Here is a 14305-nt window from a genome sequence, read left to right as displayed (position 1 = left end):
GCAAATTCTAATAGATGCCATGACAGTGAAAATGGACAAATAGGAAAAACAAATTGGTGGTATAGAAGGTAAATTTATGGAAATAAATTAAGCTGAAAAGAAGAGGGAAACAAAGTTAACAAATCATGAAGTTAGACTTGGGGAACTCAGCAACTTTTTAAAACAGAATGACATACATATCATAGGAGTCCTAGAAGATGAAGAGAGAGAAAAAGGGACACAAGGTTTATGTGAGCAAATTATAGCTGAAAACTTCTCTAATCTGGGGAAAGACACAGATATCAAAATCCAAGAAGCACAGAGAAGTCCCATTAAATTTAAGAAAAGCCAGCCATTACCAAGGCATTATCACAGTCAAATTCACAAAAGTGCACAAAGAATCCTGAAAGCAGCAAGGGAAAAAAAAATCAGCCTACAAGGGAAGAGAGATCAGGTTTGTAGCAGATCTGTCCACAGAAACTTGGCAGGCCAGAAGAGAGTAGCACAATATATTCAATGTGCTGAATGGGAAAAATATGTGCCTGTGAATACTCTATCCAGTAAGACAGTTATTCAGAATAGAAGAAGAGATAAAGATTTTCCCAAACAAAAACTAAAGAAATTTGTGACCACTAACCCTGCTCTGAAAGAAATTTTAAGGGGGACTCTGAGTCAGGGTAGGGGGAAGAACAAAAGTAACAAAGACTAGAAGGGAACAGAGAACATCACCAGAAACACCAATATTACATGTAACACAATGGCTCACAATCACCCTGAATGTAAGTGGACTACACACTCCAATCATAAGATTGAGGAGAAGAGTTAAGATGGTGGAGAAGGGAACCCTGGACTTTCCTCATTCCTCAAATACAACTGTATTGAAGTCAGATCACTTGGAACACCCAGGAAATCATTCTGCTGACTGGCTGAAAGATCTCCACAGTTGGAGGGAGACAAGGTAGGAGGTTCAAGGTGCATGAAACTGAAATGAGGGAGAGAAAAATGGTAGTGCCACAGAAGGGAGAGAACCCCTTCCACAGAGAAACAAAAGGGAGAGAAAGAGAGAGGGGTTGAGGAAGTGCAGCAAAGGGTTCACACAAGAGAAAAACCTCTCTGGATCATGGATTGGGGAGCAAGAAATAGTGTCACAGGGTTTTTGGTTTGTTTGTTTGTTTGTTTGTTTTGGGGTGTGTGTGTGTGCATGTTTGTGTGTGTGTTTTCAAACAGCATTGAGAGTTTAATATCTGAGATTTTGGAAGTGTGTGACTTTATCTGGTGTGGAGCTGTGGCATGTGCTCCTGGGGATGAGGAGGGATCTGGTGTAGTGATCTCTGAGGTTCACTGGGAGAAAACATTCCCCTTCTTGGAGTACTTTTGGAATAAGGTATATTGCCTCTCCAAGGACAAAAAGAAACTTTTTACCACCAGCAAAAGGCCTTTCATCAGCAGCAGAGAGAGGCACACCCAGAAGGCATACAACTTTTTGCTGCTTTTAGCAGTGTCACACCATAAATTCTGCGTACTGCACTGTTATGGGACTGTTTTTCTGGGACAAAGGACATCAGAAAAAACATGGAGAGGTTCTCCTCCAGATGAGGGGAGCAGGTCCACTTGATGCCTGGTCCTTTAAGACTTTGAGTTTTGAATCCCAGCTGCACACCAAAAACAAAAACAAAAACAAAACAACACAGGAATGCTGTGGTGCAGGGTGAGCTGACTGTCCTAGTATTTCTAGAAGGGCTTCCTGAACAGAAGGTGGTGTGAGATACCCTGTTGGGGAGAGATATTGGGGAAGTCCCATTTCCCCCCCAACATGGTAGGACTTCACAGAGCAACACAGCAGCCCCCAGTGGAGGCAGGACCCACTTACACCAAACCCTGCCCCACGCTGTGCCTGGTTTATGTACTCGGACAAGACTGAGTCAGTGCAGCAGGTCTTTCCTTCAGAAGACTAGCACAGGCAGCACCTAGCATGTACCAAGTGTACTGAAAATCAAGTGCTTCAAAACAACATCTTGCAGTTCTGGTAGAAAAGAGCAAGGTGTTTTGTTTTGTTTTGTTTTGTTTTGTTTTTAATTATTCTTTCTTTCTTCTTCTTCTTCTTCTTCTTCTTCTTTTTCTTTTGGAATCAGGCTCATAGCTTCTTGTTTGCTTTTGTATTTCATTATCACTTTTTTTTTCAGGCATCTTTTTTTCTTTTCTTTTTCTTTCTTTATTCTTTTCTTCTTTTTTTCCATTTTTATTTATTTATTTACTTATTTATTTTGAAATCGGCCTTATAGCTTTTTTATTCTCTGTTTATTTTTCCTAGTTTCCTTTCCTTTTCTCTTTTTTGGGATCAGGCTCCCCCCTCCCCTTCCCACTTTTTTCCAGGCTTGTTTTAAGAAATAAAATAAAGCACACCTAGTAAAAGGTCCAAACATTCCCCACTACAAGCAAGAAGGAGCTCTGCAGAGGACTGACCAGTGGGAAAGCGCAGCCAAAACACAACAGCATACAGCATACCCCAGAAACACTTCCTGAAGTACCAGTCCCTGGACAGTGTATGACACCTTTTTTAATATAACACTATTCTCAGGTGCAGGATATATAACAAGTCTTTAAAACACACACACACACACACACACACACACACACACACACACAAAACAGAAACTTATCCCTAATGACAAGACAGAGGAATTCTCCTCAAAAGAAAGTTAAAGAAGAAATCACAACAAGGGATTGCTTAAAACAGATATAAGAATATATCTGAACAAGTATCTAGAACAACAGTCATCAAACTACTAGCTGGGCTTGAAAAAAAGCATAGAAGACACCAAAGAAACCCCAGCTGTAGAGATCAAAAATTTAAAAACTAGTCGGCTGAAATAAAAAATGGTACAGCTGAGATACAGTGATAATGAGGACTGAAGAAGCAGAGGAGAAAGTAGTGATATAGAAGATAAAATTATGGAAAATAATGAAACTGATAAGAATAGGGAATGAAAACTATTAGGGCATGAGGGGGTACTTAGAAAACTTACTGATTCCATAAATAAAACAATATCAGGGCACACCTCGGTGGCTCAGTTGGTTGAGCATCCAACTGTTGATTTTGGCTCAGGTCATGATCTCATGATTCGTGGGTTCAAGCTCAGCATCAGTCTGTGTGCTGACACTGCAGAACCTGCCTGGGTTTCTCTCTCTCTCCCTCTTTATCTGCCCTCCCCCTGCTTATGTTCATGCTCTCACTCAAAACTAAATAAATAAACTTAATTATTTTTTAAAAAAGCAATATTCATATCATAGGAATCCCAGAAGAAGAATAGTGAGAAAAAGGGGCAGAAGGTTTATTTAAACAAATTACAGCTGAAAACATCTTAGTTTTGCCTACGTTTAACATTTGTAAACATGGAATTACACAATATATACTACTTTATGCCTAGTTTTTTTTTTTTTTTTTTTTTTTCAGTCAGCATGTTACAAGTGAGACTAATCTATGCTGGTTTATGTAACAATAGTTTCTTTTTTATGTTACTATGTGATATGTCATTGTACAACTATATCATAATTTCTTTATTATCTCTTGTTGATGGATACCCAGACTTTTTCTAGTATTCAACTATTGTGAATAGCCGCTATGAACCATTTACTTACATATAATTTTTATTTATTTATTTGAGCATATCACATACTTTTAATTATTTATTTAGAGCATATGCACTATTTTTCCTTAGGAATGGAATTTCTAGGAGTACGATTAAATATAATAGTATCTGTTAAGCTTATTTTGAATGAGACTGCATCACTTTACACTCCCATAACCAGAGTATGAGTGTTTAGGTTGCTTCATATCTTTTACAACAAATAGTTTTGTCCATCTTTTTTATTTTAGCCATTGTAATAGGTAGGTAGTCATATCATTGTGGTTTCAGTTTGTATTTCCCTTAAGCCACACCCATTTTGTTATGGTTTGCCTGTTATTCTCCATTTTTAACTTACAACCTATCTGTGCCTTTAATTTTTAAGTGAGCCCTTTATAAATGGTATAAAATCAGGTCTTTCTCTAATTAGTTAAAAGCACTGTATTTTAGATGGAAAATTTAGTTCAGTTAATTTAATATAATAATTGATTTGTCCAGAATTAAGCCTGTTCTTTTGATATTTGTTTATCCCATCTGATATTTGTTTATCTGTTTCTTTTTTTTTTTTTTTTTTTTATTTATTTATTTATTTTTGGGACAGAGAGAGAGACAGAGCATGAACGGGGGAGGGGCAGAGAGAGAGGGAGACACAGAATCGGAAACAGGCTCCAGGCTCTGAGCCATCAGCCCAGAGCCTGACGCGGGGCTCGAACTCACGGACCGCGAGATCGTGACCTGGCTGAAGTCGGACGCTTAACCGACTGCGCCACCCAGGCGCCCCTGTTTATCTGTTTCTATTTTTCACATTAATCAAGTTTTTATTATTTTATTTTATCTCTTTTGATGTTTCTTGATGATAAACTTTGATACCATGTTTCTAGTGGTTAGCAAACTACAGCTTCATAAATAATGTAGGAATATTACAATATTATAATTTTATATACCCTTGATCCTTCTTTTATATTGCCATATTTTACTTTTATATATATTATAAATCCATCAATATAGTGCTATTACCAATTGCTTTACATAAACAATAACTTTTTTATTTTTGTTTCTTAACTTGTATTTCTATTTTTTTGTGGAGAACCAATAGGTGGGCAAATAGAGCTAACTCTATACATAGGAATTCTACAAATTCCAAACCCTTGAGTAATCTCTTCCATGAGTAATGGAAGGCTTCTTTCTCCTTCAGCATAGGCTCAGACTTGGCAACACTCTCAGCTGCTCCATATTTTTGACCCTCTTAGAAGGGCTTTTTATCTTTCTAGAATCTATTTTCTGAAGATTTTTTTTTTCATCCAAATGTCTTCAATGCACTGAAAATATACACAATTTTACTGTATTTTTTAAATTCTACTTTATACAGTTGGAGCAATATAACAAGATGCAGAAACTGTTAGTGCTTTATGTAAAATATTTGTTTTTTATAATTTTTTTATGCAAAATCTTTAAATCATATTGAGTTCTGTCAAAATATCATTGTTATTAGTTACTCTTAGGATACATAGTAACTTTATTTAAAAACTCTAGATTTTGTGATATAGTCAAGATATACAAAGTGTAGTCATTTTTGAGAATGTTTGTTATTATCATAAAAAATAAATAATATACGCCCACCAATTTCTCAAGATACATCACAGTATAGTATATGACAGGATACGTAAACTGTTTTGCATATTATACAAAATTTGTATAGGCAAATAATTATTATACTAATTTATAATAAAATATTAGTTTTGAAAATAAAGATAGGTATGATATATAAGTTCTTCATGTGACTGAAGATTATATATAGATAGAGAGACACAGAGCCAGAGAAAGAGAAAGATAAAGAGAGGAACAGAGAAAGACAGAGAGAGAAAACATACTGTGCCCCAAGCATTGATTTGTGTTTTACACATTATTAATCGATTTGTGTTATTAAACAAATTAATTTATTAACTCATTATCTGATCTCGGAGGTAGTCACCATTATTTCCCCCAATTTTACAAATAAGAAAAATACACACATATAATTTATGTAATTTGCCAATGCTCATATAACTAGAAAGTGATAAAATTAATTTAAGCTCACTATAGAGGTCTTGTTACTAATTATAATGCTGTACTTACTGAACTTTTTTGAGTTTTAAGATTCTATAATCCTAGACGAAAAAAATAACATAAAAATTAAAAAAATCTTTATTGATTATATAAATTGAGAGATAAATGGAGAGAAAGAAACAATAGTAGGGATTCCCTTTAACTTCTAACATTAAACATACACACACACATAAGTACACACATCCCCCAAGACGTGGTCAAAATGAAAGGTTCTGTTCATCTGAATCCTTCTAATTAAACCTAAAACTATCCTTGGAACCCACTCCTGAGAACAGCTCAAAAACAAACAAAAACAAAAAACAAAAAAACATGGTACATACACAAATATAGATTTTGCGCATATACAAGGTATATGACTCTATTAAAATAGAGATATGCAATTTAAAAAAACAGGGACCTCATGAGAGTTGTGAGCTGATATTTAGGATTCAAATAATAAACACAGTCATGAGAAATTTGAAAAAAGTAAAGAAACTAAAGAAATTATTAAACCTTCTAAAAGGGACACTTTAAGAAATCAGGGCTAATTGGTCTAAGATGCCATATTAAGTATAGAACCTGTTACTGACATCAATACATCCACATTGAGAAAGTCTAGTTGTTCTTTATCTCTTATGAATAATATGCCATGATAAATTGTTTCAATAAAATATCAAGACAATCTATTCAATACCTTTTTAAAGAAAATTTGTGAATTTATTCATATATTTATCCTGTCTGACCTTTAAATAAACATGAGTGAATAAATGGAAGATCAGCTTTGTCATGAGTAATCAGAGACCATAGATGAAATAATTAGAGATGGATAGATACTGAATATTAGGACAAATGTATGCTAAATCATTATTTTTAAATTGTAAGTCTAAAAACAATACACAAGACATAGAGGAGGATGGTCAAGTAGGAGGACCCTGAGCTCACCCTGTCCCATGTTTTTAATCAGATATTCCATATCCAAGTCAATAAACTGGAAAGGGATCCAAAGACTGGCAGAACAAACTCAACAACTAAATATAGGAGAAGAAGCTGCCTCTAAAAGGTTAGGAAGTTCAAAAAAGCAGAGGGAGGCTGCCTGAAGAATGGTGGGAGCTGCATACACAGAGAAGGCAGAGAAATGTGCCCTTGCACCAGGGAGCTCACACAAGGAAGACTAATCTCCACATTTGGCTTTAAAAATCAAAGGGGCTGAATTCCATAAGTTTGTAAAACTAGTGGTATTTGGAACCTAGAGTTTTAAACATCATTTGTTTAAACACTGGGCATGACTAGAGCACGAATGATAGCCGGGACTCTGCCCTTAAGGAGACAGTAGCCTGCCCAGAAAGACAACGTAAAAATGGCAGATTATACAACACATGGGGCAAATGGGAGACAGATCTGGCAGGTGCCATTTTCTTCCCCATCATAAACACAGACATGCCTATAGAGGCGGGGGTGCACTTGATACCTAACATTTGATACCTAACCTGTCACCAGTGTGACATGCCCAAGAGTACTCCTGAGGACTTGCCCACTCCAAGCTTGCTAACCTCAGCCCTGCGACCAGGGTAAATTTTATTAAAGCCATGTATCTGTTCCACCCAGGCTTCAGGTGCCACAATGCCATTCTATTGACCCCACCACACCCAGCCATGCTCCCATGGCCACAATCACATGCCTGCCCAGCTGCAAGTTTGCATAGACACATGCTCCAAGGCGTCATCATGCACTACTCCCAGCCACCAGGTATACAACAGCTGCTATGCACTATGCCCAGCTGATACTCTGGGCCCAACCATGCACTTCATCCAGCCCTAAGCCTGGTGTGCAGGCCCCAGCTGTTGCAGTGCTTTAGGGAATCTGGCATAGGACCAGTAGCCCAGCTCAAATTCTGTTAACACCAGTATGCTGCTTCCAAATTCCCTCATGGGCATGCCACTCAGAGCAGTACTCCCTGGGTTTCACTAACATCTCAGACAGCAAGCACAGTCCACAATAGGCAGAGAGACTGCAGACAACTGCACTGAAAGATAAAGTGACTCAGACACAACAGCAGGGTGTAAGCAACACACATAGGATACTTTCCTGAGGTGCCAGGTTCTGGTGAACAGGGAATAATGCACTGCAGAGCACTCTAGGACCTCCTCTTCATAAAGTCACTACATTCAAGAGCAGTGGACATAGGCGACTTTCTTAACACACAAGATTAGACACAGAGTGGAAGACAAAATGAGAAAACAGAGAAATTTTTTCTCAAATAAAAGAACAGAAAGAGGCTACAGTCAGAGATCTAAGTGAAACAGATATAAGTAACATTCCTGATAGAGAATTTAAAACAGTGAGCATATGGATACTCACTGGACTTGAGAAAAGACTGGAAGATATGAGTGAGACCCTTAACACAGAGATAAGGAATAACATAGTAGAGATAAAGGATACAATAAACGAAACACAAACAGAGGAATGAGTTAGTGACCTAGAAGAGAGAATAATGGAAAGTAATCAAGCTGAAAAAAGAGAGAGAAAAGAATTATGCAAAATGGGAATAAACTCTGGGAACTCAGTGACTCTGTCAAATGTAATAACATTCATATTACAGGACACTCAGAAGAAGAGAGAGAAAATGGGGCAGAACATTTATTTCAAGAAATAATAGCAAAAACTTTCCATAGTAATGGGGAAAGACACTGATATCCAGATTCAGGAGGCACAGAAAACCCCCCAAAATCAACAAAATCAGATCTATGCCAAGATATATTGTAATTAAAATAGCAAAATGTAGTAATAAAGAAAAATTTTGTAAAGCAACAAGACAAAAAAAAAAAAAAAAACAAAACAAAACAGTTGCATACAACAGAAACCCCATAGGCTATAAGCTGATTTTTTAGCAGAAACTTTGCAGGCCCAACGACAGTGTCATGACATATTCAAAGTGAAGAAAGGAAAAAAACTGAAGCCAAGAATACTGTATCCAGCAAAGCTATCATTCAGAATACAAGGAGAGACAAAGAGTTTCCCAAACAAAAACTAAAGGAGATCATGACCACTAAACCAGCTCCACAAGAAATGTCAAAGAGGAATCTTTGAGTGGAAAGGAAAGACCATATTTAGAGAATATAGAGTAACAAATGAAAAGCAGTAAACGAATTGAAGAGAATCAATGTCATACCAAGTATATTTTCTGACTACAATACAATGAAAATGGAAGTCACCAAAGGAAAAAAATCAGGAAATACCACAAATCATGGATGTTAAATAACATGCTACTAAACAATGAATGGATCAACCAAAAAATCAAGGAAGAAATAACAAAGTACATGGAAACACATGAAAGTGGAAACACAGCGATTCAAAGCCTCTGGGATGTAGCAAAGTACTTCTCAGTGGGAAGTTTATAGCAATACAAGCCTAACTCAAGAAGCAAGAAAAATCTCAGATAAACAACCTAACTTTGTATGTAATGGAGCTAGGAAAAGAACCACAACAAAACCTAAAACCAGCAGAAGAAAGAAAATAATAACAATTGGAACAGAAATAAATGATATAGAAACAAACAAAAACCACAATAGAACAGATCAATGAAACCTGGATCTGGCTTGTTGAAAAAAAAAATCAACTGATAAACCTCTGACCAAACATAGAAGGAAAAAAAAAAAAAGGTGTGGGGGGGGGGCACTCAATCAAATCGCAAATGAGAGAGGAGAAATAACAACCAACACCACGAAATACAAAGAAAACATAAGAGATAATTTGAAAAACTATATGCCAAAATACTGGACAACCTAAAAGAAATGGATAAATTCCCAGAAACATAAAAACTACCAAAACTGAAACTGGAAGAAATAGAAAATGTGAACAGATCAATAACCAGGAAAGAAATTGAATCAGTAATTAAAAATCTCACAATAAACAAAAATCTAGGACCAGAAAGCTTCAAAGACCAAGTCTACCAAACATTTAAAGGAGAGTTGATACCTATTCTTCTCAAACTATTCCAAAAATAGAAAATGTAAACTTCCAAGTTTATTCCATGATGCCAGCATTACTCTGATACCAAAATCAGATAAAGACACCACTAAAAAAGAGAACTACAGACCAATAACTCTGATGAACATAGATGCAAAAATCCCCAACAAATTCCAGCAAGCTGAATGTAACAACACATTTGAAAAAATAATTTACCACACTAAGAGAGATTTATTCCTGGCTGGCAAGTGTAGTTCAGTATTTGCAAATCAATCAATGTGACACATCATATTAATAAAAGAAAGGATAAGAACCATATGATCATTTCAATAGGTGCAGAAAAGGCATTTAACAAAGCACAATATCCATTTATGATAAAAACCTTCAACAAAGTAAGTTTAGAGGAAATATACCTCCACAAAATAAAGACCATATATGAAGAACCTGCAGCTAACATCTTTCTTAATGGTAAAAAACTGAGAGCTTTCCCCCTAAGGTCAGGAACAAGACACCACTTTTATTCAACATAGTCCTGGAAGTCCTAGCCATACCAAACAGATAAAAAAAAAAACAAAACAAAAAAAAAAACCTCCCAAATAGGCAAAGAAAAAGTAAAACTTCCTTTGTAGGAAAGTAAAACTCTTTGTAGATGATATGATACTCTATCTAGATAACCCAAAGACTCCACCAAAAAACAATGAAAACTGATAAACAAATTTGGTAAAGTCAAAGTATACAAAATAAATTTACAGAAATCTGTTTGCATTTCTATATACCAATAATGAAGCAGCAGTAAGAGAAATTAAGAAAACAACCCCATTTACAATTGCGCCTAAATAATAAAATACCTAGGAATAAAGCTAACTAAAGGGGTGAAAGACCTGTACTCTGAAAACTATAAAACACTGATGAAAGATATTGAAGATGACCCAAAGAAATGGAAAGACAGTCCATGCCCATGGATTGAAAGAACAAATACTGTTAAAACGTCTTTACTACTGAAAACAATCTACACATTGAATGCAATCCCTAACAAAATACCAACACTACTTTTCGGAACTAGAACAAACAATCCTAAATTTTGTATGGAACCACTAACTACCCCAAATAGCCAAAGCAATCCTGAAAAAGAAAAACACAGTTCTGGATTTCAAGCTATATTACAAAGCTGTAGCCATCAAGACAGTATGATACTGGCACAAAAACAGACAAATAGATCAATGGAACAGAATAGAAAACCCAGAAATGGACCCACAACTCATCTTCAACAAAGCAGGAAAGAATATCCGATGGAAGAAAGATAGTCTCTTCTACAATGGTGTTAGGAAAACTGGACAACAACATGCAAAAGAATGAAACTGGACCACTTTCTTATACTATACACAAAAATAAATTTAAGTTTGTATTAAAGACCTAAATGTGAAATCCAAAATCATAAAAAAGAGATCACAGGCAGTAATGTCTGTGACAGCTGTTGTAGCAACTTTTTTTTTTTTCTAGATGTGTCTCCTGAGGCAAAGGAAATAAAAGCGAAAATGAACTACTGGAACTATTTTAAAATAAAAGACTTCTGTACAGTGAAGTAAACAATCAGCAAAACTAAAAGCTCACCTACAGAATGGAAGAAGTTATTCACAAATGACATATCTGATAAAGGGTTAGTATACCAAATATCTAAAGAATTTTATGAAACTCAACACCCTAAAAACAAATAATCCAGTTAAAATACGGGCAGCAGACATGAACAAATATTTTTCCAAATAAGATATCCAGATGGCCAACAGACACATGAAAATATGCTCAACATGTCTCATCATTAGGGCAATAATGCAAATCAAAACTACAAAGAGATATCATCTCAAACATGTCAGAATTGCTAAAATCAACAACATAATAATCAACATGAGTTGGAGAGGATGTGGAGGAAAAGGAACACTTGTGTACAGTTGGTGGTAATATAAACTGGTGCAGCCACTGTGGAAAACAGTGTGGAGGTTCCTCAAAATTTAAAAATAGAATTACCTTATGATCCAGCCTCTCACCACTGGGTATTTACCCAAAGAATACAAGAACTCTAATTCAAAGGGATACATATAACCCTACATTTATTTCAGCATTATTTACGATAGACAAAATATGAAAGCAGCCCAAGTATCCACGGATGAATAGAACAGAAGAGGGGTGTATATATATACATATATATATGTATTAAAGACATACATATATATGTGTGTATATATATATAATTCCATAAATATATATATATATATATATATATATATAATGGAATTTCATTCAGCCATTAGAAATAATGAAGTCTTGCCATTTGCATCATAGTGGATGGAGTATAATGCTAAGTGAAATACATCATAAGTCAATCAGAGAAAACCAAATACCATATGATTTCACTCATATGTGAAATTTAAGAACAACAAAAAAAGCAAAGGTAAAAAAAAAAAATAAGAGAGAGAGACAAAACAATAAAGTCTCTTAATTACAGGGAACAAATTTATGGTTACCAGAGGGGAAGGGGGATGGGGCTGGATTAAACAGGTATGGGAATTAAGGAGTGCATTTGTCATGATAAGCACAGGGTAATGTACAAAAGGTTAATTTACTTACATTGTGCACCTGAAACTAACACCGTATGAAAACTAACTGGAATTAGAATAAACTTAAAAACATAGTAACACAAATTATTTTTTTTTAATTTTTAACGTTTTTATTTACTTATTTATTTTTTAATTTTTTTTAACGTTTACTTACTTTTGAGACAGAGAGAGACAGAGCATGAATGGGGGGAGGGTAAGAGAGAGAGGGAGACACAGAATCGGAAGCAGGCTCCAGGCTCCAAGCTGTCAGCACAGAGCCCGATGCGGGGCTTGAACCCAGGGACCACGAGATCATGACCTGAGCCGAACTCAGACACTTAACCACCTGAGCCACCCAGGCGCCCCTATTTATTTTTGAGACAGAGAGACAGAGCATGAGCGGCAGAGGGACAGAGAGAGAGGGAGACACAGAATCCGAAGCAGGCTCCAGGCTCTGAGCAGTCAACACAGAGCCCCATGCAGCTCTCAGACTCATGGACTATGAGATCATGACCTGAGCCAAAGTTGGACGCTCAATTGACTGAGCCACCCAGGCGCCCCATAGTAACATGAATTCTTAAAAATGATTATTTTTTCTGAGGTATTGGCATAGAGTTTGCTCTAATTTTTTCAAAAAAGTCCATTATTGTGTAAAAGTTATACTGATATGTAGTCACTATATTCATTCATAGAATTCTCTTCCTAATAAATGGCAGAAATCCTGGTAAATAAATTAATACTGTTGAAATCTTTACAGAAATATCTAATAAATACATAATTTTTCTGTTTTTAGAAAATTATTAAAGTGATTAAAGTGGAAATAGTATATGTAAACACTTAAAATAAATCTCCAATAATATAAAAATTATTTTTTTAAGTTTTTATTTTAATTCTAGTTGATACAGTGTTCTATTCATTTCAGGTGTACAACATAGTGATTCTACAATTCCATGCAAAACCCGGTGCTGATCACAAGTGCCCTCCTTAATCTCCATCACCTATTTCACCCATCCACTTCTCCAGTAACCATCAGTTCGTTCTCTTTAGTTAAGAGTCTATCTCTTGGGCACCTGGGTGACTCAGTCAGTTAAGCCTCTGAGAGTTCCAATCCCATTATCAGGCTCTGCTGCAGCACTGACAACACAAAGCCTGCTTGAGATTCTCTCTCTTTCCTTCTCTCTTTGCCCATCTCCTGCTTTTATTTCTCTCAAAAGAAATAAACTTTAGAAAAAGAGTCTGTTTCTTGTTTTCTCTCTTCTCTCTGTCTCTTCCCCTCATCTCCTGCTTGTTTGTTTAGTTTCTTAAAACTTAAAAACTTCTGTTTCACTTAGATTTCGCCATGGCCCAGTACTCTCCTTTGATTTGGGATAAACTTCTCTGTCTTTTCATTTTGTCTGAATCTCTGTGCCTGTTTCTGTGTGTTAGGAAAGTCAACTGCATCTCCTCTTCTTATAGGTAATGGCTTTTGAAGAAGAGGTCCTGTAGTGCCTTGCAGTGTAGGGTCTCCTGTTCCCTAGGGCCTGGCACTTCAGAGTGTCTCCAGTGTGTGATTGGTTGTGTCCTGACAACTTGCTTTATCCTTAAGACCAGTTGTCTGTCACTCTGCTTTTTGTGGGCAGTGTGTGGTCTCTGGACTGAATGTGGTACATTTTAACTAGGTGTGCTCTGGTATGATTATGAAATGAGACCTGTAGCCACCACTGCAGGAATCAAGGCTCTGCAAAACTCCCAAGTCAGGAGTTTTGAAACCTGGGCAGGGATTTTGCTTGGTCTCCTTGGGGAGGGGCCTACCACACTGGGACTAAAGCAAGCATGACTGGGAAGGGTTTCCACTGGAATGCAAGGAATGGGCATGGCTTAGTTTAAGCAAGATAGGTAACAAGTGTTGGCCCTGAGCTGGTTCTTCCAGGTGGTCTATGTTTATGCTGATAGGTAGGGCAGGGAAATCATGCCTGCCAGTTTCTTTGTTCCTTGAGGGATCCCTCCATGAACTCTGTCTCTCTGGGACACTCCAAGATGAGCAAATAACCTCCCCAATGTGTGTCCCAGGCATTCTTC

At 36.4% G+C, this 14305-nt stretch overlaps 1 protein-coding gene across 1 annotated transcript in view; it reads right to left on the bottom strand.

The window, feature by feature from the left end:
- Positions 1 to 1247: 1247 nt before the first annotated feature.
- The window catches only part of LOC147579416 (uncharacterized), a 52690-nt gene continuing 39632 nt past the window's right edge, over positions 1248 to 14305 (bottom strand). Inside the window, 2 exon segments of the mRNA XM_086715138.1 lie at positions 1248 to 1372; positions 1457 to 1631. Coding sequence (XP_086571264.1) covers positions 1248 to 1372; positions 1457 to 1631 — 300 coding nt within the window.

This window comes from Puma concolor, chromosome B4, assembly GCF_028749965.1.
Source record: "Puma concolor isolate L17-30 chromosome B4, mPumCon1.1.hap2, whole genome shotgun sequence".
NCBI lineage: Eukaryota > Metazoa > Chordata > Mammalia > Carnivora > Felidae > Puma > Puma concolor.
The sequence above is the reverse complement of the archived record's forward strand: the minus strand, read 5'-3'. Positions and strand labels throughout refer to the sequence as shown.